We start from the raw sequence: 26,028 nt of genomic DNA on the forward strand, positions 1-26,028 counted from the left end.
TATCAGGGCTGTATGATACATATGATTCCACGTGAACTACGACGTGAGTTGGAAAGGGCAAGAACTCCTGTCTCTTGGGGGGGGGGACGACGACGACGACACGCTGGTGGCAAAGCACAGCTGTGTTGAAATCCAGGATTTCCCAATTGATTTCTCTAGCGCAGCTCTCACTTCCGCCCTGAGGGAGAAGGGGGAGAAAGTTATATCGAAGCCTGAAACTGTTTCTAAGCACAGCGTGTGTGAGATTCTTATTATTTCTATCTCTATGAAGCTTATTTCCGTCAGCAGGCGGAACTTCATAGACCAGAGTAAATCATGAGGGACGGGAGTTTCTTGAGTGACAGCCAATTTGACCAGTACGATTGGCCTAGTGAAAGAGAAAAAAACCCAACCGATTAGGTAGACCAATAGGAAGTGGCAGCTTTCTGGCGGGAAATTTCAAAATGGCGGGATCAATAATAACAGACAGTGTAAATGACCCAGTAAGAAATGAGGAGCTGTCAATGTTTACCCCTCCCCAATTGCTACTGAGGCGAATAAAACCTCGACGGGCACGATTCTTTGCCAATGGGTAGCAAGAGTGGCAAATATCCAATAGGAACTGAGGAAGTGGAGGCTGGCTGCCGGGAGCAATGGATGGTCCAATGGGTACGGGAGGCTCGTTTTAAGCATTGATGAGCGTCTTATTTGGCCAGTGAGGACGAGCAGGGTGGGGCTTCACAGAATGGACAGTAACTGTAGTTTGACATCCAAATATCCAATAGGAGGGACAGAATGTATGTGGGGGCCTAGCATGCATAGAGTTGGGAGGGTCAGAGATTCTCCTAAAAGGGCGCGACTGAAGGAGGAACGCACGAAATTTGATAGACAACAACTTCTTCCAATCGGGAGCTGAGGAGCCGGGCCGCGTCCTCATTCGACTCTTGAAGGCGGGAGTAATATTAACAGGCAACAGCTTTATCGAATAGGCTGAGACTCGTCTCTATCTAACGTGAGGGAGGGAAGGATTATTAGCGAGAACCGCCTATCCTATCCAATAGCAAACTGGGACAAGTTTTGAGCGGCATCTCCCTCCGACCCAATCAATCCTGAGCATACCGGGCGGGAGGGGGGCCGTCTTCGCTTCAGGGGCACAATGGAGGCACAACGGGGAGAGGGCGGGACTGCCTGTGATTGATGGGTGCTCGTGCCCAACGGCGCGTCGCGCGAACGGGGCCGGGAAGTGACAGGCTTTCAAAGGGGCAAATAGCGCGGGGAGCAGGGCGGGCGCGTGGTGCGAGGCGGGTGCAGTAAGAGCGCCGAGTAAGAAACAGAGCGCTCGAGCAGGCAGGTATGTGGAAGAAAGAGAACGTGGAGGGAAAGTGGCGGTTGGAAGGAAAAGTCCGTTGGGGAGGGCCGGCGCGTGGGTGGGGGAGAGAAGGAGGTGGCGCGCGCGCGGGAGTGGTGGTGGGGGTGGTTGAGTGACGAGGGCTGTGCGCTCGCGGGGGGCTGTGAGGTGAGAGGAGGGAAATGGGAGTGTCTGTGAGGGGGGGATGGAGGGGTCTCGTCGACGTGTATTGAAGGAGAAGGGGCTATGTGAGGGGAGAGACTGGGGGGAAAAGGGGCTTGAGCCTCATTCCAGTCAGTCTCCAGCACTCCGCATCTGGACGCAGCTCCTCCCTCAAACACCAAAGAGACACCCCCCACCCCCGTTCCCTCCCCATAGTTCCCTTCCTCCTCAATCCCGGTATCTCCCCCGCGGAAAGTGTCCCTCTCAAAAGCACCAGAGACACCCCCTTTCCTTTCCATTCTCGATCATAATTCTTTGTCCCATGAAACACCAAAGAAACACCCCCTTTCTTTCCCCGCACTTCGTCTTTCATCCTAAATTTGTGCCCCTTCATTGAAGGATCCTCTTTCACATTGCCCCCCTTTCATTTTCAGCATTGTGTGGGCACGTTGGGCATTTCATTCTTTCTTTCTCACACAACCACGTTGAGAGAAAGTGGTATAGAAATAGTCTAAATGTATCTCCCTCTTTCCCTAGACAGTCTCTAACACCACTAGCGCCCCCCCCCCTGCACTTTTCTTCCTTCCATAGCACTTTGGTAAAGTAATTGCTTTGCATGACAACTCCAGTTTAAAGCATCTTATCTAGTGCATTGATGAGAGACTCCCTGCCTGAGACCCTGGGGGCTGTTGCCAATAAGAGTAAATACTGGGCTAAGTACTCAACAATACAGGAAGTCTACATGACATGATAGCCCACCATGAGTTATTTAATCCATGGTGAGGCTGTGGCACATGTGACTGCCATTTTACATATCTAACCACCACCACCCTGGCTTGGGGGTTGTTATGTCATGCGAACCTGAGAGTGGGTTATGTGAGGGTTGAGTAACCCTCAGATAACCCACATTCGCTGAGTTCGCACGACATGACAACCCCCAAGTGGATGTTGGATATGCAAACCCATGGATTGAATAAGGCACGCATGTCGTGTGAACCAGGTCAAAGTCTATCCTGGTATAAGACAGCTCCCTATTTGCTAGTCATTAGTCTCTAGTCAGGACCTGAATACACGATGGCACCAATGAAGCGCTTGCCCATGTAAGTATCACCCACAACATGCCACTCTGTGTGAAACTGCCATTCATGGCACTCTACTGGCAAGCCAGGGTTAATGACCTGAATGGGTGAAGTGTTGTCATGTAACTCCACAAATTAATTGACTAGCGTAGTTAGTGCACTTAACTATATGTCACACAGTTACATGAGTAAGTGGCTGCTGTTGCATCTGTTTTGGTCTGCAGTCTTGCCCCTAAAAGATTGAGAATGAAAGCAAGGCGAAATGTGGGAGAAGAACAGGGGATGTTGGTATATTGGTAATGGGGGGGGGGGTGCTATATCATGGGGGCGCTGTTTGAAGGATGACAGAGAACCCTGTGCAAGGCACCTACTACACATATTCAGACCTTGAGTGATTCTGTGGCTCCTAGACAGTCTAGGGGAGGGCATAGAATAATTTGGATTCCTGAATATGAGGACACAGATGGTGCTGCGGATGAAGGAATGCCCGCTCCTTCCCCCTCCTCTTTGCAGCTAGTGCAGGAAGAACTGCCAGCTGCCTCTCAGAGGTTGTAAAGGGAGCTTGCTGGTGGGCAGGGAGGTGACTGGGGAAGCTATATCCTCAGGCCTTCCCAGCCTTCTTCCCTTGCACTCTGATGCACCCCAGTTAGACGAGCAAAAAAGCCCATTTAGCCAAAATGCAGAGCAGGAGAAGGTGGAGGTGAAGATTGTCTCTGCTGCTCCTCCTACTGTGATAGGTTTCCCGTAAGCCTTGGAGTTTGGACGCTTACAGGAATCGCCATAGGATTGCACCCATAATTATTAATCATTGCTGCTTATTACTTATAGAGCCCGTTGGCATGTACAAGATTCTTAATTCTTCCTCTGATGGGTTCAAGGGGTGCATATCGAATTATATTTTGTTTTCTTACAGCACCTTATAAAATAGGTTGGACTTATGATCATAGAATCATAGAATAGCAGAGTTGGAAGGGACCTACAAGCCCATCGAGTCCAACTCCCTGCTCAATGCAGGAATCCACCCTAAAGCATCCCTGACAGATGGTTGTCCAGCTGCCCACAACCTCCCTAGAGAGAGCCCACAACCTCCCTAGGTAACTGATTCCATTGTCGTACTGCTCTAACAGGAAGTTTTTGACTTGCCCAAGCTCATCTAGTGAACTTAAAGGCAGAACTGGGATTTGAATTCAGGTCTTCTCAGTTTGGAGTTTGACAACACAACTTGCTTTAGAACTATTATAGCATATCTTGTTTATTTTATAAACAAAATAATTCATTGGAACTTACAGGACAGATATCTTGAGAGTATCTTTGCCTGAACACAACTGCAAATAATTGACCAACAAAATCATCCAATAGGTGAGGGTAACCAGACACTGATATCTGTTCCCTTACCCACTGATATAAAGAATCACATAAGAATGTAATTGAAATGACACTGCCATCCTGAATTGGCAAGCTGCCTAAAACAATGTCTTAGGAAATCTAACTTTCTTTCTGTGGCAGTACTTGGAAATGGGACAGGAAGGAAGTGTGAAACAAATTGAGAATTTGTGCTAGCCTATTTTGACTTTCTGTAAAACAAAAGCCAAGGAATTCTAGCCCACATGTGTTGAGCAGGAATTTGCATGTAAATAGACTTCTGTTGCAAACTTATCAGTCTGTAAAGGACGTTCCCCACCCCCAAAGAGTGTTTTGCAGAGCTGTGGACCTTGAAGACTTAAGAAATTTGTTATGGCCTAAATATTTGTTGACATTTTTGATGAACCTGGGGGGTATCCAAAAAAGCTAATGCCATAATAAATTTATTAGGCTGTAAGATGCCATAAGATGTTATTTTTCTGCAACAGACTATTGTGGCTTTTCCACTGGAAGTTGTAGGCAAACGTTAGCTTTGAACATTATAGTACTTGCTGTGGAGGTACATTATTTTTCAGGAAAGGAAAATTAGATTCAAAGCAGTTTCCTCTTTGAATATAGATATCCTCACAAGGAGAGGAAAAGTCTCTCCCTATTCTGGTAGATGGCTATGATTTGCATGTGTGCTGCTTCCTACATGAATGTCTGAAACCGGTCTAAGCAGATCTTGGCAACCTGCAGCCTTTTGTTCTAGTCAATTTCATGACTGTGTATATTTGTTAACCTATTACCTAATGAAACTGTGCATACAATTTACTCATGAGACAATCATCTTTTTACAATAAATACTTTCTGATACACAATATACATATACCACAATCACAGTTTTTAGATACAGTCAAGTGCTGGTAATGACATCAATGTAGTACTGTTTCAACTATATTTATAGTACAAAATTGTGTTTATTATTTTCTTGATTCTTGTCAGCGTTATGAACTTGACAGGTCTATGAGCTTGAGACTGGCTGTTTTTTATTTTGGAGGCTTCGATCCCACAATAATTTTTGGAGGGTCTACCCCACAATAATTACCGGGGTTCAGCTGACTCGTCGCTTGTTGCATTTTTTCCGTCAAGCTAATGCGTAAACAGGATAATAAAACCGGAGACCTGTCAAGTTCATAATGCTGATAAGAATCAAGAAAATAATAAACACAATTTTGTACTATAAATATAATTGAAACAGTACTACATTGATGTCATTACCAGCACTTGACTGTATCTAAAAACTGTGACTGTGGTATATGTATGTATGTATTTATTTATTTATTGTGTATCAAAAAGTATTTATTGTAAAAAGATTATTGTCTCATGAGTAAATTGTATGCACAGTTTCATTAGGCAATAGGTTGCCATCTATGACTGTGCAGGTGATGCATCAGGTATATTTGTAAATAAGGTCAATGATCACCATCTATCTCTCTATATATCGTGTGCTCACTTGAGGGAATGGTATTAAAGGCAAAACTGAAGTACTTTGGCCAGATAATGAGAAGACAGGATATCCTGGAGAAGATGCTGATGCTAGGAAAAGTGGAAAGCAAAAGGAAGAGGGGCCGACCAAGGGCAAGATGGATGGATAATATTCTATGAAGTCACAAAGAGTCGGAAGCGACTGAACGAATAAACAACAACAAAGTAGTGTGCTTTGGGCACTTTGTAACATTAGATTATTCATACTACTGCCTTCCTTTTTTTGAATGTGTATATTTGTTAGCAGTGACTGAGTAAATCTAAACCATTGTAACAAATTTAAGATAGTTTGTGAGCCTCAGTTCCATGCAGTAGCTCTGTACTACAGCGTATTGAATTGTTAATTACCTTTAAATACTCTCTTATTTCTTATGCGAGATAACAGTACCAAGAAGTTTGCTGCCCTGATGGGGAACTCAAAGGGGCTGCACCCGGGGTGTGTGTGTCAGTGTCAGAGGTTCCTCATCCCTGTTTTACAGAGTTGTGTAGGCAGAGATTGGGAGCTGGTAGAGTAGTGACTTGATATTTCAGTCAGACTTCTTCCCCATAATACTAAGAGTTATTGGGGCTTGGTTAGCTCAGGTAACAGCTAGTGATTTCTTAGGCTATTTTAGGTTGGTTTGAGTTGTGTGCTAAGGCTGAGACAAACAGGCTCCCATGACATTTCACTTGTGGAGTAACCACTTATGGTGCCAAAATAAGGAGGAAGGTAAGGCTTCTGTGGATGTCACAGTGGGTAATATTTCTCATGTAGTGTGTCTGCTCACATGTTGTCTTAAATATTGCAGGGGAAATGGGCCCCTCCTTAATGATACAACATGGAAGAAGAGCTTTATTCAGGGATGTGGTATAGAATACAGCAGCTGTTCTTGGGATGTAACAGCCCTTGTAGGATCACTTAAAAATGGGGGGAGTGAATCAGCTGGCAGACCTAGAGTTAGGACCAAGGAGTCCCAATTACTTGTGTTAAGGTCTGGCTACATTTTCCTCAGATTGGTTTAACTGAGAATCGCTTCTTCAATGGAGAGAGTTGTATCCTTGAGCAAAGCAATGAGGTGATTATAGTCTATTTCTAAATGTAGGTCATGAGTGTTGTCTGGAGCAACATGTAGAGGGCCATCAATGACATGACCTCAGTTCCCTTTGTGAGCCATGTCCCGGAGGCCCTGATGTACAACTGAAAGCAAGAGGGTGACTTAGAAGCTCACACATTTAACTTCTTCCTACATTGTGTCAGGAGAAGCATGTCTTCCACAGAGGCATCAGTGTCTGTTTTCATGCCTGGAAATGTAAGCACTTGATATTGGTACCTAGGGATTCTAAGCAACCTGGGCTGTGCCAGGTTAATCCTGGGGCGGGGATTGGGGGAACACTTGACATTATGCCCATTGAACTTGTAATCATTTTCCAGTCCTGTCTCCTTTGGTCTAATTCGTAAATGACCCAAAGTCAGCAATTTTGGTTATCCGGCAAGAGGGACACCGAGCAGCTCTCATCCCTTCCACTGAGCTACTCCATATGTTACAGTTTGGAGAAAATAAGAAACAGGAGCAATGCCATTATTATTATTATTATTATTATTATTATTTATTTATTTATATAGCACCATCAATGTACATGGTGCTGTACAGAGTAAAACAGTAAATAGCAAGACTCTGCCTCATAGGCTTACAATTTACCGTATTTCTTCGATTCTAAGACACTTTCCCCCCCATATAAACATCTCTAAAAACGGGGTGCATCTTAGAATTGCAGGTGTGTTTATTATTTCTTAGAATCAAAGCTTTTTTTCTGTTGGTGGTACTGAAATTAGTATGCATCTTACAATTGATGGCGTCTTAGAATCGAAGAAATACGGTACCTACCTCCAATGCTGGCCAAGTGAACAGCTGCTTTGACTGCAGCTTGTTGTCCCGCATAGGGTGGTGGGCAAAGGTACTTGGCTGGCGCTGGCTGAGTCCCAAGTCAACTTTGCTCCCCCTTCTCTTTCTTGACCTGTGAAGGGGAGGGCTGAGTGAAGCCTATTGAGCTCCTTGAGTAGCACTCTTCAAGGCTGCAGTTTAGTTGCTCTCCTGTCCCCTCTGCCTTCCTTGAGGCAGGGCTTCAGGAAGGGGCCTCGCATGAGGACTTTGTGGGTCAGATGGGCCAGCTTGGTGGGCTGTGTTCAGCCCATGAGTCAGAGATTTTTCATCCCTGGCCTCCATTCCCCAGTGTGAATGAAGGATATTTCTTTCCTCTCCCTTTGAGAGCTCAAGGTGGGATTGGGAAGGTTGGTAGCAATCACAAAACAAGACTGGTTAGTAAGCCAAGCTAATGTCTATGGACCTCTAGTGAAGAAGGCCTCTTGCCAGGCTCAATGAGATCACCTGGGTATTCCCTCTGTGAGGTGGGGTAGATGTTGGCTAGGAGTATGTAGCGGCTCCTATTCTTTGAAAGGCCTCTCCTCAGAAAGTTCTGTACAATTGATATTCTGTAATCTTTGACCTTTTTTGTATACTTCCTTAAAACGTGAGTCCTACTGATTTCAGATTCTGTGGTGGCACTTTTTATTGTGGTATGGTTTGTATAGTTCTATTTGTTTATAGTGTTCAATATTAATTCAGGGTTGTTTATAAGAGGGACTGTATAGAAATAAAGCCTGTTGGGGAATGAGACAAAATACCTGAGTAGGAGTGTTGAAAGTGAATTTGGGAGGTGAGGGGACAGTGGAGAGATGGGGTTGGTTCTAATGAATTGGATCCAGACTAGTGATGTAAATGTTCTGAACATTTTCAAGCCATAGGGAAAAAATAAAAAAAGCTAGGAGGATGGGAAGATTTTCCTTCCAGGTCTTCATATCTCTTAAGAGTTCATGGTATGGTGGGTTAGATCAAGTATATGCATGAGCTCCAACTAAGTGGCTTCATAAGGTCTAGCACGCAGATGTCTTTCTAGTTTTCTAATAACTAAGAATCCATTATAAAGACACTTTTAAAAAAATGATAAATGCAGTTTATTTGTTAGTCACAGATCTGTCCATCATAATATAATGACTACTTCTTCTTTATTCAATTTATACCCTGCCTTTCTACAAAATACCCTAGGCGGCATATAGGTAGCATAAAAATGTTACAAACAATTTTAAAAGTTTAAACAGTAAGACCATACAGCATAAAAACAATATAAAATGGTCAGCAATACGATTCTAAAAAGGGAAGGCCTGTCGGAATAAAACAGTCTTTAATTCCTGCTTAAAGACATTCAAAGAGGTCAGCAGGCACATTTCAACTGGCAGGTCATTCCATAGCTTAGGGGCGGTAAAGGAAAAGGTCCTCTGGTGTGTGACTTCCAATTACACATTTGTCATGACTCTCTGAGAAGTTTAAGTGGTGGACTAGAACATAGGGGAGGAGGCGCTCCCTATGGTACCTTGGACCTAGAGCATGTAGGGTTTTAAAGGTAAGAACCAGTGTTTTATATTTTGACTGGAAAGGAGTTGGCAACGAGTGTAAAGATTTAAAAACTGGTGTTATATGGTCTCCATGGGATGTCCTGGAGGCCAACTTGGCTGCCATATTTTGTACCAGTTTCTGAACTAAATATACAGGCAGCCCCAAGTACAGCGCATTATTACAGAAATCAAGGCTAGAGGTTACCAGCACCTGCACCACATTACCAGGTCTGTATGTTCCAGAAATGGGCATAATTGGCATATCAGCTGAAGCTGATCACAGGTGCTTCTCACTGTTGCTTTCAGCTGGGGTACCAGGAGCAGGGCTGGGTGAAGAAGCACCCCCAAACTGTGAACTTCCTCCTTCAGGGGGAGTGCGATCCCACCCAGAACTGGTTGTCATACCTCAATACCAGAATTAGGACCCTTCACAACGAGTGCCTCAGTTTTGCTTGCATTCAACTTCAGTTTGTTCTCCCTAGTCCAGCCCATAACCAAATTTAGTGATTTGTTGCTGTGTTTGTATTTCAGTTATGATGGTGATACATAGTAGAAAACTTGTATGTAAATATGATTGAGAATGTTATACTATTGGCTTAGTTTTTAGTATGTTGGAACAATTCTAGTAGTGTGAGTTTTGAAAACAAACTCTGGTGTGTATGCATGTAGGAAGTCGAGGGTGTCCAAATTCAGCAAAGATGGTTGTGGTTTCTGTGTCTATGGACAAAGTATTTCTACATAATTCATTATCTCCAATCTGAATTTTGGTATCTAAGTATGGAACTTAGACTCGGTCTTCAGTTTGCCTGTATGTGTGTTTTGAACTGTCCTGCCTCTCTCCTGCAGGTAGCAGGGCTGAGTACAGCATGGTTCTGGAAGGAAGATGGGTTCCACTCGGGTGACTGCAAAGGAGCTGTGTGAGAATGATGACCTGGCTACAACACTAATTCTCGACTCCTACTTCAGCTTTAAGACCCATAAGATGAACGTAAGGTGAGGGATGGGCTCCTAAAGATTGAGAAAATTTAGGTTTCAACACAAGGCAGGAGTTATGGGGCTTGGGATATTAGGGCATCATAACTGAGGTGCTGGTAAAGAGAACAGTATGTTTCAAAGGAGATCCTTCTCTCCTTCATTCCTGCAGCCCTCTCCCACCTATCAGAAGGAAGCACCATTTGCGGGAGGCAGTAGAAGCTTTTCGGAAGCGCAAGGACTTAGAAGCAGCATACCAGGCCTTGATGCAGGGTGGATGGGCCTGCCACTACTTCGCGAACCGGAGCCGTCAACAGGAGGCTGCCTTCAAGACTCACGTACAACTCTGTCTCTTGGCTGTTTGAGCGGTGGGTGGGTGGGGAAGATGTCAAAACTTCCAAGGGTTTAGGTAGGAATTTTTAGTTCAGATGTATGAAGTTAAGCAATAATCTGTCTAACGTGTTAATAATAACAAACAGTAAATCTTGGGACTATAAACAACTGAGAAGTCTATTTCTATGCTCGCCTTTTCTCTGGATGCAACTTGCAAGAGACGACTCTTGCAAGTGCTGACTGAGTCATTTTTGCCTTGCTCTTGTTCCATTGGGAGTGTGAGTGAGAAGGGACTTGGCTGGAAGTTGCAGGATCAATTGGAGATGAGGATTCCTCTTCCAGGCCAGAGGGCAGGGTTTGGGAAGGGAGAGGCCGCGCAGAGTGTCCAACCCTCTTTGGGCTGTATTGGGCAACTCTCCCCTGGGTTAAAGCATATGTTTTTTATACAAAGGAGTGTGCAAGATAGGGGAGTGAAATCTGCCACTTTCACCTTGCCTTGCTCTACTGTTTTAGGGAGTTTTCCCCCCAGCCTGGCCTGGATGTGAGCTGGGCAGTGAGTTACAGAGCAAAGTGTGGCTTAGTGAGATAGCAAGGTGGGTTTTGTCTCCTGCTGTAGATGCTCCTATTTGTATAACGAGTCCATTCCCCACCCTCCACACATTGTGTGGTAGTCCCAAAAATGTACAGTGGACATGCAGTTGTCTCACATCTAGTTTGGCCAATTGTCATCCTGCTTTAACTCACCCTCCTGACTATCTGCGTTACAATGCCCTGTCCATCACAAGCATCTCCTCACCAACATCCCAAAAGGCCTAGCATATTGCACTTATTACAGACTTATAATGGTATGTGTCTGACACAGCAGCTTAAAATTAAAATATAGCAATATATATTACTTTTGAATTAAGCCTCTCTCCTCTATTTGCTCTTACTGAATACGTAGATGCAATTCTTTAGTCCCTGTTGATTTGTTCCTGGGCTTTCCTAAGCAGCTCTTAGTGCTTGGTGTTCTTGGTCTTCTCAAGAGGTAATAAATGTTCCCCTGCAATTATTGTATCTCTTTATGCTTATGGTGAGGGGCTTGTGAATACTTGACTTCATGTCTCCAAGACTGATGCACAGTGTCTGTGCTCAGACACAGCAATTAGCCAGGATTGTGGGCTCCTTCCGCCTGCAGGAGTGGTTAAATTAGCCACAAACTAATGGTGAAGCAAAAGCTTCCTTTTATGTCTGAGCTTTGCCTTGTCACTCTCCTAACAAACCAGAAATGGGAAGCCAACTTTCAATTGTGGCTTCAGACTGCGTGTCTGGGCAGCATGCATGATCATGCTGCTTATGAACGCTAAGCCAGAATTTTCAGCAATTCTGATTTATCATTATGTCTGAACACTGATATTGTCTACAAACCTTGAGATGTCTGTTCTTTTCTAGTTTAACTGGTTTTATTCTGTCTGTTCTCGGGTTTAATTTTGGCTTCTGCATATTTGTTCAGGTAAGGCTCTATTTTTCATGTATCTCTTGCAATATAACTTTGAGAAACCAACTTCTTCTGTTCCCTCTCCTGTGGAAATGAAACCAGGCAAAATAGTGTCCTCCACTCCTTTTTGCCCTTGCCTGTCAGTGGCCTTTCCCATTGTAACGAGGAGGAAATCTTTTCTTCTGGCTGCCTCCACCAAACCAATCTTAACACTTCCTGGGTCACAAGTATCCACTTCTAAGTAGTATGGGGATTGGCTGTTAGATATGTGGTGACTAACCCAGCAAAGAGAGACCACAAAGTTTCAAACAAGTTTAAAAGTTTACTGAAAAAATGTTAATAGGGAAAAGTTTTTGTCTCTAAATAGATACATACAACACACGCAAAGCAGTATGGTAATAAAATAACCAGGGCTAAATGCATCCAGCTAACCTAATGGGACTGTGTGTTTTCTCCAGGTCCATTTCCAGCAGTATCTCACTGTCATGGTTCTAGCATTCTCTTAACCACTTCTATAGCAGCAGCTCTTTCCCTCCTCTGGGACTCTGGACTTTTCACTGTGATTTTTCTCTCTGATCTTTTGGATACTTCTCTCTCTCTCTCTCTCTCTCTCTCTCTCTCTCTCTCTCTCTCTCTCTCTCTCAGAGAGAATTCCTGCCTTTCTACCACAGGCTTTATATCTGAAAAATAACCTGTTCCTTCCCCTCCAACCAATCAGGAGGATAGTTTCTTGTGCACCTTGCTCTAAGTTTCTATTCCTGAATCAATCCTCTGACTGAATCTTGAACCTCCTGCAAACCTGTATTATTTTTCCTTCTGCAAAGACATAATGACTCCTACATCCAACTAAAATCTTGCCAATCTCATTATTTTATCTGTTGATCTCCCTTCCTACTTCTTTATCTCTTCTTCTGCAGGCACCCTACTTTCTTGGGCCCTCTGTAAACTTTTGTCTTCCTGAATCAATATTCTGAGTTCAATAACCGTTAACTAAATTTTTGACTTTTTGGCTGAAACCCACCAAATATATTTAACCCCATAATATCCACAAAGCAAACTGTTTTTTTAAAAAAGGAAGACAGTTCTGATCCTTCACCCAAATAAATTGTGATATTTTCAGGATGAATGAAACTGTAAAAATTTAGTTGATTTGTATATCCAAAATATTTATTTATTTATTTATTACATTTCTATACTGCCCAATAGCCGGAGCTCTCTGGATGGTTCACAAAAATTAAAAACATTCAAAGTATAAAACAACAGTATAAAACCACAATATAAAATACAATATAAAAGCTCAACCAGATAAAAACAGCAGCAATGCAAAATTATGAATTTAAAACACCAAGTTCAAAATTATTTATAGACTGTTAAAATGCTGGGAGAATAAAAAGGTCTTCGCCTGGCGTCTAAAAGCATATAATGTAGGTGCCAAGCGAACCTCCTTAGGGAGCTCATTCCACAGCCGTGGTGCCACAGCAGAGAAGGCCCTCCTCCCGGCAGCCACCTGCCTCACTTCCTTTGGCAGGGGCTTTTATTGTTTAAAAAGGGGTATTTATTTTAGAGATTTTTATCATCTGTGAGTTGAACATGGTAGTATAAAACACATCCAAGCAGCCAAATAAAAGAGCAGCACTTTTAAAAGAAAAAAAGCAGCTTATTTGCCTGTTTTTTTCTTCTCACTTGCATTTTCTGAACTTTCGATAATTGTCCCAGCGTGCATGTGCCTTTTTATTTCTGTGGCTTCTGATATAAGGACTTTTGTCTGGTGCAGCATAAAATGATTGACCTGTCTATGGGCAAACTTCTGGTTTTTTTTGACATCCAACGTTTCCTCAGGATATGGCCCAGTTCTCCACAACCCTGACAAATTGGATTAATATGAGTCAAACTGATCAGTGGGGCTTGAACTTTCCCCACTCCCTACCAAGCTAGTGTTGCTGTTGCCATGTCTGCTACTTTTTTTTAACAATCTGTCTCAAGCTGCCAAATCTTTTGTTGCAAGCCCGCCAGCTCTTGGAGTTCTTCTCCATTCATTTCCACTTGAGTACTTCAGTTCAGTGCTAACTTCACACTTACCTTGTCAGTGACTCAGAAGTGTAGCTTCTACTAAGGACAGAGCATTATGCTCTAGCTTTTTGCTACAGCTGCTCCAAAGCACCGTAGTTTCCTGTTTTAATGTCGGGTTCTGATGTCATTTTAAGCCATGATACCTTAGTAAACTATGCACAACAAATAAGCTACTGTTAGCTCCCACACAATTGGACAAATAAATTACTGTGCATAATTTATTGGACTACTCGGTGTAATCTGAATCATCCCACATACCCTGTCATGCTGCAGTCCTCTCACCCGAGCAGTGGCGCTGTTTCACCCATTGACAACATTGCAATAGCCTGGTTTAACCTACACTATCCCAATGAGAGGGGAGAAGTGTGGGGTGAAGTATAGGGGCTTAATCCAGCATGACAATGGGGTTGTGGTTCTAAAGTGCTGGGACCTTTGCAGGATTGGGATAAAGCTTCATACACTGCCTCCCCTGGTCAAGAGGCACCCAATGCACCATCAGACCCCCGTGCAATTGCACACAAAGGAGTGAAAGCCTTGGGTGCACAAAAGGAGTGGCGCAAGTAAATCCTTGGAAGTTTGCAGGATTGGGACAAAGCTTCATACATGGCCTCTCCTAGTTGGGAGGCACCATCAAAACCCTGTGCGATTACACACAAAGAAGTAAAAATCCTGGGTGCACCAAAAAGGGGGTGGTGCAAATACACCCCTTTTCTCCCATTTCTTGGGTTTCCTCCCATTGCCAATAGTGCGCTTTGGAGTGCTGTTGTGCTCTTTTGCTAAAGTGCTATAACACTAAAGCACAACTGTGTGTTTCCCGTCATAGACATTGCTGAAATAGCCCATGTAAGTTACTTCCATTACAGAGAGAATGCCTGCGAGGTGCAGTGATCTGAGTTGCTTTTGCCGCGCAACTCTGTAGGTGACCAAAATAAGCCACAGTGACCACCAGCCACCGTGATAACACCGATGGGTTAAATAACCTCTACTGCAGACTGGGTTATCAATGTGTGAGTTATTTTGGCCAAATAAGCCATCATGGATTTAACACACACACACACCAGATGGCATGATAACCCAGGATTGGTTAAATAAAGCACTGTGGCTTATTTAACTTATTGTGGGTTATAGTGTCATCTGAACCCAGTCTAAGTCACACAGTGCCATATTTGAATTTATCCTCAACAATGGCTTTAATCCTTCCTGGAGAAACATTGAATACTCCTTCATAAACTTCTCTCCCAAAACTTTTATTAGCTTCTTCATTGTCTATGGGCACCAGTTTTTTAATTGCCTGAAATAATTCTTGTTAGGGCAGAGTAAGGAGCTTTGTCTGTGGGTCCCTGCATCCTTCTTCAATAATTTGGTTAGTGTGAATCCTAGCGTGCATCCTTGAAAATAACTTCTTTAGTAACTTGGACATTCAGAATGTGGATTGCTGTGTTTTGTTTTGCTTTTTGTCTTCCTTCCATGTTCTTGCTTCTCTATGGGAAGCTCCTTCCAAATTGACTTACAACTTTTCTACTTCTTCTTCGTGGTCTCTGTGCATCACACACTATGGCTTCTGCGCCTGCGCGAAACCAGTGTCGGGAACTTCAATAGCTGAGTAAGACTTTTTGGCGGGAGCCCCGCCCACCATCCTACTGCGCATGTCCAGGGGGTCCCGCCATGCTCCTCAGTTCCTTTTCGACCGCGCTGCTACCAGCGTGTTGGGAGCTTCGCTCTTCTTTGAAAAATACTTAGCTGAGTTTTTTCTCTCTATATTCCTCCTCCTCCTCCTCCTCTTCTCTTCTTTCCTATATATATAAAAAGATATATATTAATTTAGTGTTAGTGTTAGCCTTCTTTACTTCTTTCACTTTCGTTTCCCCTTCTCTATGTCTGACTATAATAGAGGCCCTTTCAAGAGGTGCCCCTCCTGCAACGGGAAGGTTCCTCTCTCAGATGGGCACTCGTTGTGCCTCCTATGCCTGGGCGAGTCACATATCGTCGAAACTTGCCCATTTTGCATGAAATTATCCAGGCAATCTCGCCGCAATAGAGCTGACCAACTCAAAGCTCTACTCTGGAAAAAGGCCCTTGAGACGGTTCACGAACCCATGCTGCAGGCCTCGACATCGACCGCCTTCCCGCGATCTCCTGTTATGGAGCAAAGGGCTTTATCTTCAGGTAACAAATCCCGCACCCTTACGACAGCAAAAAAGCTGTCCAAACGGGCAAGAGATCACAAGACGGACAATGGAAAGCAAAGGAAGAAACCTCGTCGGGAGAAAGAGGCGCATCCACCATCTTGCCCTCCGACTCCACAACCACAACCATTGCCGTCGGTAACGTCGCCCGCACCGCCACCGACTTCGCCTCCGATCCCCTCGGTACCGCCACCTACAGCGTCGATTTCAGAGGGCGAGCTCCGGGACTCACCACTATCTTCTAGAGCCATCCCGTCGGCCCAACCGGCCCCTATTCCTCAACAACCTTATGAGCAGCACATCTCTACTCAATTAGTGATTCGAGCTCCATCCCACAGATCACGATCCCTGTGTTGTGACTGGGATTCCGACTCCAATTGGTCCATGCCGAGGTCTCACGTTCCGGATCGCCGTCGAGACCAAGATTTTACTGGTGTTTATCATCGTCCTCCGTACTGTGAACGTCGAGCTCCACACTCCCCTTGCTCTCCACCACCTCCACCAGTACCTCCTAGATTCGTGTCGCTACAATGCTCTCTACAAATAGAACCATAGCGACAGGATCAACAGAGGTCACCGTCTCCTTCTGAAAACTATTACCGATCGGATTCCTCCTCCATCGTATCGGTACCGAGATCGATCCCATCACCTACCGATATCGTAGATACAACTGAGCAGGCATCTCCTTCCGATGACACCAACCACTTTACCGAGCAAATTCTTCGCATGGCACAATCCTTGGGCATTGATGCTCAACAGCCCTCTGAAGAAATCTCAGATCCTATTTTTGACTCCGCTTACGCCGATAGCACGCCTCCGGTATCGATACCACTCTTTCCAAGACTACTCCACACCGCTCGTCAGTCTTGGAAGTCACCAGCAGCTCTGGGATCCACTTCCAGGCGACTTGAAAGCCTCTACAGAGTACAAGAAAAGGATGCCTCTTTTCTTTTCAACCACCCCAAGCCGAATTCCGTCATTGTGGAATCCTCACAGGGTTGATCCACTAAGGCTCATACAACACCTTCCGATAAGGAATCTCGCCGCCTTGATATGATGGGCAGGCGACTCTATTCCTCAGCTGCCCTCACTATTAGAGTGGCCAACTACACCGCCCTTATGGCAAGCTATCAAATTTTTCTGTGGGATAAGGTGGCATCCCTTACCTCCCACTTTCATGATGACCACAGAGAGCTCGCACCTCTTGGATGCATACCGAAGCATCCAAGATCTCTCGGCTTCAACTTAATGCCTCCTGTCATCTAACCGACTGCGCATCCAAGTCCATGATTGGCTCAATTGCCCTTCGCCGCCATGCCTGGCTTCGCGCTGCTGGCCTAACCCCTGAAACCCGCTCAAGAATCGAAGACCTCCCGTTCGATGGCGATGGCCTATTCAATTCAACAACTGATGAGGCCATGGACACCATCCAGAAAGCATGCCTCACAGCAAAGAAAATGGGAATATCCCAACCTTCCTTCCATTCCTCCTATAGAAGGAAATGGTACCGCCCGCAAACCTCCTTTCCGCCAAGATACCAACAACAACAACATCAACAACAACACCACCATGACAAATTTAATCGCTATCAACAACAATTCAATCAACCGAAACGACAAGCACCTTCACCACGCTTTCGTCAACCTCGCTCCAAATTGGACCCGTTTCCCAAGCGTCGTCTTTGACAACCACTTACTACCACTTACAATACCAATCTTCGGCTCCATTCTGAAACCTTTCCATCACGCCTGGTCAAACATCACAAACGACACATGGGTCCTTACCATCATTCGAATAGGCTATCATCTCGAACTTCGGGACCTCCCACCCCTCGGTACCGTAAGGGTTACTGCCCCATCGCAACCTCTCATCGACGAATCTCGTCTCCTCCTCAGCAAAGGAGCCATCCAACGAGTTTCCACCAACATCAGTCGAGGATACTTTTCTCGCTATTTCGCGGTACCGAAGGCCGATGGCGGACTGCGTCCCATTCTAGACCTCAGAGACCGCAACACATACATTGCTCCGAGAAAATTCAGAATGACCGCCTTAGCCTGCATCCTCCCCCTCCTCCAGAACGACCATTGGTTCACCTCCATCGACCTCAAGGACGCGTATTTCCATATCGCAATCCACCCATCACACCACAAACTCCTTCGCTTTGCCATCGGCGCCGAAGTTTTTCAATTTACAGTTCTTCCCTTCGGATCCTCCTCCGCCCCAAGGGTATTCACAAAGTGCATGGCACCATTTTGTGCACATCTCCGCACCCAAGGGGTCACAATTTTTCCTTACCTAGACGACTGGCTTCTCACAGCCCCATCTTCATCTACAATCCTTCGAGACACAACGTATACTCTCGACCTCCTTACCTCCTTAGGTCTCTGTATCAACGTGGAAAAGTCAAATCTTTCTGCGCAACGCATTTCATTCATTGGAGTCGACATAGATTCAAAAACCTCCACAGCGTATCTACCGCAAAAAAGAGCACGCACTCTCATCGCCAACACACACACCGTCTGTCACTGCCCCTCTCCATCAGTGTGGGCCATCCAACGTCTACTTGGCCTCATGGTCTCCGCGGTGTATGTCGTACAATGGGCACGCTTAAGAATGCGCCCCCTTCAAGCTTACCTTCTCTGCGCTTACAACGGCTCCACTGACCCCCGTCGGACTCACCTTATCATTCCACCAGAGGTTCACTCCTCCCTATTGTGGTGGGCTCGGCCTCACAACCTCCTCCAAGGCATGCCATTCCGACAGCCTCCACCGACCATCACAATCACCACCGATGCATCCAACCTCGGCTGGGGCGCCCACGCCCATCATCTCAGGACCCAAGGCCGATGGTCCACCAACGAGCGGGCCCTACATATCAACGTTCTCAAACTTCTAGCAGTTCACAAAGCGATTCTCGCTTTCGAACCCAACATCCAGCACCAACAAGTCCTAATTTTATCCGACAACACCTCAGTCGTGTGATACCTCAACAAACAGGGCGGTACGCGTTCTCCTACACTTCTCAAAATAACCCTCGATATTTTCAATTGGGCTATTCCCAAAAACATCTCCATAACTGCTCTCCACATCGCGGGAAAATCCAACCAAGTTGCGGACACTCTCAGTCGCACATTCTCTCCAACTCACGAGTGGGAACTCTCCCGGACCATCCTCCTCAAACTCTTCCAACGAAGGGGACTCCGGTCATAGACCTCTTTGCATCGCAGACCAACACTGCTTGTCAATTGTTCTGCTCCAGAGCTGGGCAAGGCACATCCTCTCTCAGGGATGCCTTCCAGATTCAGTGGGCACACACCTTCGCCTACATGTTTCCCTCCTTCCCTCTCCTCAACAGAGTCATCGCCAGACTACGGATAGAGCCAATGAAGGCAATCCTGATAGCCCCTTGGTGGCCTCGCCAACCTTGGTTTGCACCTCTCCTATCCATGTCGAACCGAACCTACATCCATCTATCCTCGACACCGAGTCTCATCACAATGAACAACGGTCACATTCACCATCCAGATCTCCAAACGTTACTTTTAACTGCATGGAGGATCAACAACCATTACTAGACCTCCCACCGCAAATACAACACATATTGCTGTCAGCCAGAAAACCAGCAACTAGGAAGACCTATCGAGCCAAACCCCGCCGATTCGTATCCTTCACTCAACAACATGGATTCGACCCTCTGAACTCCTCCATTAAGGACATCCTCCTCTTTCTCAAACACCTCGTCGATTCTGGCCTCGAAAACTCTTCACTGCGGGTCCACCTAGCAGCTCTATCTGCCACTCATCCTCCAATCCAAGGACATTCCGTCTTTACTCACCCATTAGTCAAGCAATTCCTGAAAGGGGCGAAAAATCTGTTTCCTCCTATAAGACACATCACTCCTCAATGGAGTTTATCTGTCGTTCTAAAAGCATTGACTGAAATGGACTGGAATGGGCCACTTCACATCAGATCACCACCAGATCTACTACTGTGGACAAGAGGATCACAGAAGACGTGGAGTAGCCTTCATAATTAATAATAAAGTGGCTAAAGCAGTGCTTGGATACAATCCAAAAAATGATAGAATGATCTCAATTCGAATTCAGGGTAAGCCATTTAACATCACAGTGATCCAAATATATGTCCCAACCACAGATGCTGAAGAAGCAGAAGTAGATCAGTTCTATGAGGATCTGCAGCACGTACTGGATAATACACCAAAAAGAAATGTTATTTTCGTTACAGGAGACTGGAACGCTAAGGTGGGTAGTCAAATGACATCTGGAATTACAGGTAAGCATGGTCTAGGAGAACAAAATGAAGCGGGACATAGGCTGATAGAATTTTGCCAGGACAACTCGCTGTGCATAGCAAACACTCTCTTCCAACAACCTAAAAGACGGCTTTATACATGGACTTCACCAGATGGCTGACACCGAAATCAGATTGACTACATCCTTTGCAGCCAAAGGTGGTGGACATCTATACAGACGGTAAAAACAAGACCTGGAGCTGACTGTAGTTCAGATCATGAACTTCTTATTGCACAATTTAGAATCAAACTAAAGAGAATAGGGAAGACCCACAGATCAGTTAGATATGAGCTCATTAATATTCCTAATGAATATGCAGTGGAAGTGAAGAATAGATTTAAGGGACTAGATTTAGTAGATAGGGTCCTGGAAGAACTATGGACAGAAGTTCGCAAAAGGATTTGCCCGCACAGTTTCTTCTGTTTGACTCATTCTTCTCACTTACCTATCTGTGCTTTGGACTTTCTGTTTAAAGCCGCAAGAGATTACAGTATAATTCTATTACAGACCCAAAGAAGAGGCAGAGGCAACAGCTGTCAAAAAACCTTGAAAATCATTATTGAAGAACTGAATAGCAAACAGCTTATTAACCAATAATCTCTATAACATGTTAGTTAACTGTAAATCCTGAGATGGGAAACAACTGAAAAATCACTATTTCTATGTCCTCCTTTTCCCCCCTCGCCCTACTCTAATCCTTCTTTGCTAACACTGACTCTTACCTGCCTTGGCGTGCTCCTGTCTATCGCATATAATTCTTCACCAGTGTTCTAAAATGGCCAGGCCATTATGAATCGACTTGTGGTTTTCCCCTCCCCACCTTTAGTCATGGAGACCAGTCCTGCATGACAAATTATCCAGAGTAAATTGACACAACCCCGGATAAGGTTGGGAATCTAAAGGACCTATTCCTGTGGGGATAACTTAGGCATAGCTGACAGGACCAGGATTCATGAGTGTTTTTAAGGGAAGCTTGAGTTCTTGCAGGTGGGAAGGGGGACTAAGATATTGACTAGATTCATATGATCGACAGCTGATTCACAGTGGCTTGTTAATAATTATGCCACACATGCCTGCCAATTATGTGCTGGGGGGGTTGTGTAATTACCATTCAGTAGCGTAACTTGTGGACTGGCCAGGGTGGCTTATTGCTGTGTGTAACAAGCAACCCAGAACCCATGGGCTCATTATGACTTTTCTTGGAAAGGAGAAGAATTGGCTAGATATCTGAGGTATGAGTGGAATGGGAACCAGGATGACTGTGTTTGTCTCATTGGGAGGACAACCTGGGAGGCCTGGTCTGATAGGGGGGCTGTTTTTTTAATCTTTCCCCCAGATCTTTCGTTATCTTCGCATTTTCCTTCCTGAGAGTGGTTTTGTCATCAAACGTTGCAGTCGGTATTCTCTGGAAATCAACGGGGCCCGGGTAGTCTCCACAAAATCATGGTAGGTTCATGGTATTGTGACCCACTCCCCACATGTCCTGCTATTTTTCCCCCTTTCAGACAGTTATTTATATGGCACCCAATAATGAAATTCTTTGGGTGTCTTACAATATCAATAAATAATAAAAACATTGAAATACAATTTAAACTAGAACAAAAGGAATATAAAATGTAGGATTAAAAATGCTAGCAGCCAGGACTTAAAAACAAATCTCAGAATTTCAAACAATATCAACATTTTTAAAGTTCTAAAAGCTTTTAAAGATCTGTGAAAACCAAGAACACTCTTACCTGGTGCTGAAGATAACACCAGGCAGACGCTGGGGAACTTCTCTGGCCAGAGTATCCCAGAGTGGCACCACCACTGAGAAGGCCCTCTTCCCAACCTCTGTGCCAGGTTAAACAAACATGACCTTATGCATTGCCTTCGCTTACTGTACTTCTTTGGGGATTGCTGTTCTCTGAGACTGTTTTTTTCCTCCTCACCCATAAGGAGAAAGAACGACAAGCTGGAACTTCTAGAGGGCTACATTGCAGAGTTGACTGAGCCAGATGAGAGCCTCCTGAGGACAGGTGAAAATGACTTCAGCGTCATGTACTCCACACGGAAACAGTGTGCCCAGCTCTGGTTGGGGCCTGCAGCCTTCATTAATCATGGTACGTGGATGCTTCCAGCAAGTTGTGGCTCTGCACCTCAATCCTTCTTCCATGGATCTTCTGACTTTCCCCACCTCCCACAGTGCTGCTAGAACTCTTCAGCCCCTGCCTCAGTTTCTGCACTAAGAAAGTTCTGATCAATATGGAATATATAATTGCAGACTGTTTTCCTTATCAATCTTATTGAGGCAAAAGCAATGACAAAATCAAATGCTTTTCTAGTATAGTATAATGTAACTTTATAATGCAAATTCCAATACTGAATGAAAGGTGTCTGTTTACCCCCCACCCCCACCCCCCATTTGGCCATCTCTAGGGCCCCTTAGGAGATGCTCCATGATAGCATGGGTGCAGTGAAATTTTGTAATACTGATCCCAAATCAGGGCAATAAAAATAAAAATGTTCCTTTGTGCTTTTTCATTATTGCATAACCCAATTTCTTAGCTAAGGATTTCAGATATTTTAGCAAGTAAAGGAAGGAAGCAAGAAAGGTTGGCATTGAGTATCAAGGCAGGTGGCCTATAGTACCAGGGCTACTTGAGGCTAGTTTTTGCACATATTTTTGATAAGCTGTCTTGTTGAGAGGGACATTTGTTTGAGCTCATGTTCTTGAGAAAATTGAGAAATTTAATATGGTAGGGAGTGTAGTCTATTCAACAACTGAGAATGACTGGTACAATCTGCAGGAAAGTGCTTTATAGCAGCTGAAATACATTTGGTCATCTAGTCTCACATTGTCTACTCTGACTGGCAGCTGCTCCAGTTGGAGACGAGGAAATTCCCCATCATCTACCTGATCCTTTTGGATGGAGATACCAGGATTGAACCTGAGACCTTCTGCATGCAAAACATGCATTTTATCACAGAGCTATGATCCACCCCCAATATAAAGGCTAGACTACATAAAATAGGCATTAAGTCTTGCGGGGTGGGCAGGTAGGCAATGACTTAATGTAGCAGGATTGGGTGGGGAACAATGACAGTATGTTTAGAGAAGGCTGTGCCCACTGATGTCGTTCAGCCTTCAGAAAGCCCAGTGGGGAGCAACTCAAGCCGCCCACCAAGATATAATTCTGCACCCTGCCATTAACAATTGGCTTTTCTAATTGCCCATTAACAAACAGTGGGACTGTTCAGACAACACGCTAAGCAAATGGGTAGTGAGCATGCTTAAATTGTGGTTATGTAGCCATGATGGTTAGGAATGGTTCACACGACATGCTAAGCCATAATGTTTAGCTCAAAATGCTTATCCACCGTGGCTTAGTGTGTCATCTGAACAGGGCCTATTTGTGGTGGCCATTTTTTGTGGCCATTCCACCACCCGGAGTTACTAGTTGCTGGAAAGACCAACTTGGTGAAGACTTCAAAAGATCAAATAATCTTGTAAACAGTGTCATGATGCTGTGAAATGTTTCAGCTGTGTGAACCCTACTGCAGAAGGCAAGAAATGGTCCCCTGCACAACTCTCTTGGAAGCCTTCTCCTGCCTCCCCCGAGACCCACTGGAAGTCTTGCTTAGCTTTCCCCATCCCAGAGTTTGGGCCTTAGGCATTTTTTCTCAAAACCATAAGACTTGGAAACTTGCCTTCATAAAAAATGAAGGTGGAGATTATTAGGGTGCTACATTAGACCCTATACTTAAGTAAGTTGGTTTCAGTGTGATCAGCATCTGGATGTGAGTCTGCTTGGGAACCTCCTATATGAATTTTCTCTTCTCCAACCTGTGATGTGTAGACTGAACTATCTTTAACCCATATCTGCCTTTCTTTATCTCTCTCCATTCTACTCCCTGCCTCCTCCACCCCATGCATTTTCCCCTTGCTGTGGAACCTCTCAGACTGCAGGCCAAATTGCAAGGTAAGTAATTTAAGTTTATTTGGGGGGAGGTAGTGCTCATTATTAGAATAGAATATTTATTTCTTACGCACCTCTCCCTCTGGATCGAGGCAGGGAACAACATTAAATACAAAATCAGCATAAAATGCATAAAACTGATTAAAAACATATAAAACTGATACAATATTCAAATAACAATTCTACATATTAAACTTCTGAGTAGGCCTGCCAGAAGAGATCAGTCTTTATGACTTCCTTAAACTCGACAAGGCTGTTAAGTTGACGCATCTTTCCTGGCAGGCCGTTCCACAGTCTGGGGGCGGCAGAAGTAAAGGTTCTCTAGGTAATTGTTGTCAGCCTAGTTTTGGCTGACTGGAGTAAATTCTTCCCAGAGGACCTGAGTGTACAGGGTGGATTGTATGTGGGAAAGTGATCCTGCAGGTAACCTGGACCCAAACCATATAGGGCTTTAAAGGTAATAACCAACACTTCATACTTTGCCTGGAAACTAATTGGCAGCCAGTGAAGCGATTTTATTAAAAGTGCCCATGCATTGCACTTCATAGGATGCTGAGTGCCAGACAGTTCTTCACTATCATGGAAGATAGAAACATGATCTAATTATCCATAGCTCAAGCCCTGAAGAAACCAAATTTCTGCACCTAGTATGCGGTTTCTGGGAAATTTAGGCTAGAAGGTGGTAGGAGCCAAATGTCATGAATTCCTGTCTAAATAGTGTCTTGTGAAATATGGAAGTTGTGCCTGGGAGTTGGGTCACATGGGATTTGTGAAGAGGAGTCGGAGTCTGTTGCATTCCCCCCAACACTTCCAAAAGAAAAGAACTTCCTTAACCTTGGCGTTCCTGGCTCCCCCACCCAACCCGTTTTCTTCTGCTCCTTCCCTTCCTTCTTTGTTTGTATCTGTGCTGCAGTTTGTCCCCATGGATGGCAACACTGCCTGTGTTAAGGTGCTACGGGACATCGAACCAGATGATGAGATCACATGCTTCTATGGTGACGGCTTCTTCGGGGAGAACAACGAATTGTGCGAGTGCTACACTTGTGAAAGGTGAAGGCTGTGGGGTCTGGAAGCTGGGGTGGTGTTTTTGGCTTTCTGAGAGACTGGATGAGGGCATTCTACATCACCCCCTTCCCCCAGTGACTTCATCAGTCACCATTGTTGTTGGGAAACGCAGACTGCCCAGTTGCCCAGGTGTAAAGATGCTCCACCCTCAAGGGATGGAGCTGCTCCTGTATTTGGTTGCTAGGTAGCAGTTTGGAGAGAGTGCTATTTCCTCCTGCGGCCATCACAGAACCTTTTGAAGAGCAGCATTCATGCCTAAGGATAAGGGAGAGGATATACATAGTCGATCAGTGGTCTCCATTCTGTTATCCGTGCCATTTTTTAAAAAGCTTGTTAAGTTTAGTGTCTTAATTTTCTCTTAATAGTCAGCTGCCTTGGAGGCTGGTTGGCAGAAAGGCAGCATATACATATTTTAAATAAGCAGAGCTTATTGATGAATGCAGGGCTGGGTTCTTATGTTGCCCCCCCTCATTCTCAACTGTTGCATCTCAGGAAGGGGGAAGGAGCCTTCCGTCTCCTGAATCAGACACCGTCGCAGTCTACCTCCGTCAGTGAGAAATACCTACTGAGAGAAACAGATGGCCGTCTGCAACGGTGGAAAAACCAGTCGTGCAAGCTGGCCCAACGCAGTGTGAAAGTGGGACGCAAGACCCGGAGCAGGAGGGCACGATTACGTGGTGAGTGGAGTATGGTATGGTGTTGCTGAGGTGATTTTCTTACGTAATGGAGATGAGGCTTGCTAGCTTGCATCCGTCTTCTACCTTCC

At 44.9% G+C, this 26,028-nt stretch overlaps 1 protein-coding gene across 1 annotated transcript in view; it reads left to right on the forward strand.

Annotated features, from left to right (window-relative positions):
• Nucleotides 1-925: 925 nt before the first annotated feature.
• The window catches only part of KMT5C (lysine methyltransferase 5C), a 28,926-nt gene continuing 3,823 nt past the window's right edge, over nt 926-26,028 (forward strand). The window contains exons 1-8 of the mRNA XM_063136884.1: nt 926-991; nt 9,734-9,880; nt 10,032-10,197; nt 21,575-21,684; nt 22,177-22,340; nt 24,181-24,200; nt 25,111-25,247; nt 25,755-25,939. Coding sequence (XP_062992954.1) covers nt 9,771-9,880; nt 10,032-10,197; nt 21,575-21,684; nt 22,177-22,340; nt 24,181-24,200; nt 25,111-25,247; nt 25,755-25,939 — 892 coding nt within the window. The 5' untranslated portion in view covers nt 926-991; nt 9,734-9,770. The remainder of the gene's footprint in view (nt 992-9,733; nt 9,881-10,031; nt 10,198-21,574; nt 21,685-22,176; nt 22,341-24,180; nt 24,201-25,110; nt 25,248-25,754; nt 25,940-26,028) is intronic.

The sequence above is a fragment of the Elgaria multicarinata genome, chromosome 11 (genome assembly GCF_023053635.1).
Source record: "Elgaria multicarinata webbii isolate HBS135686 ecotype San Diego chromosome 11, rElgMul1.1.pri, whole genome shotgun sequence".
In the NCBI taxonomy this organism is placed as follows: domain Eukaryota; kingdom Metazoa; phylum Chordata; class Lepidosauria; order Squamata; family Anguidae; genus Elgaria; species Elgaria multicarinata.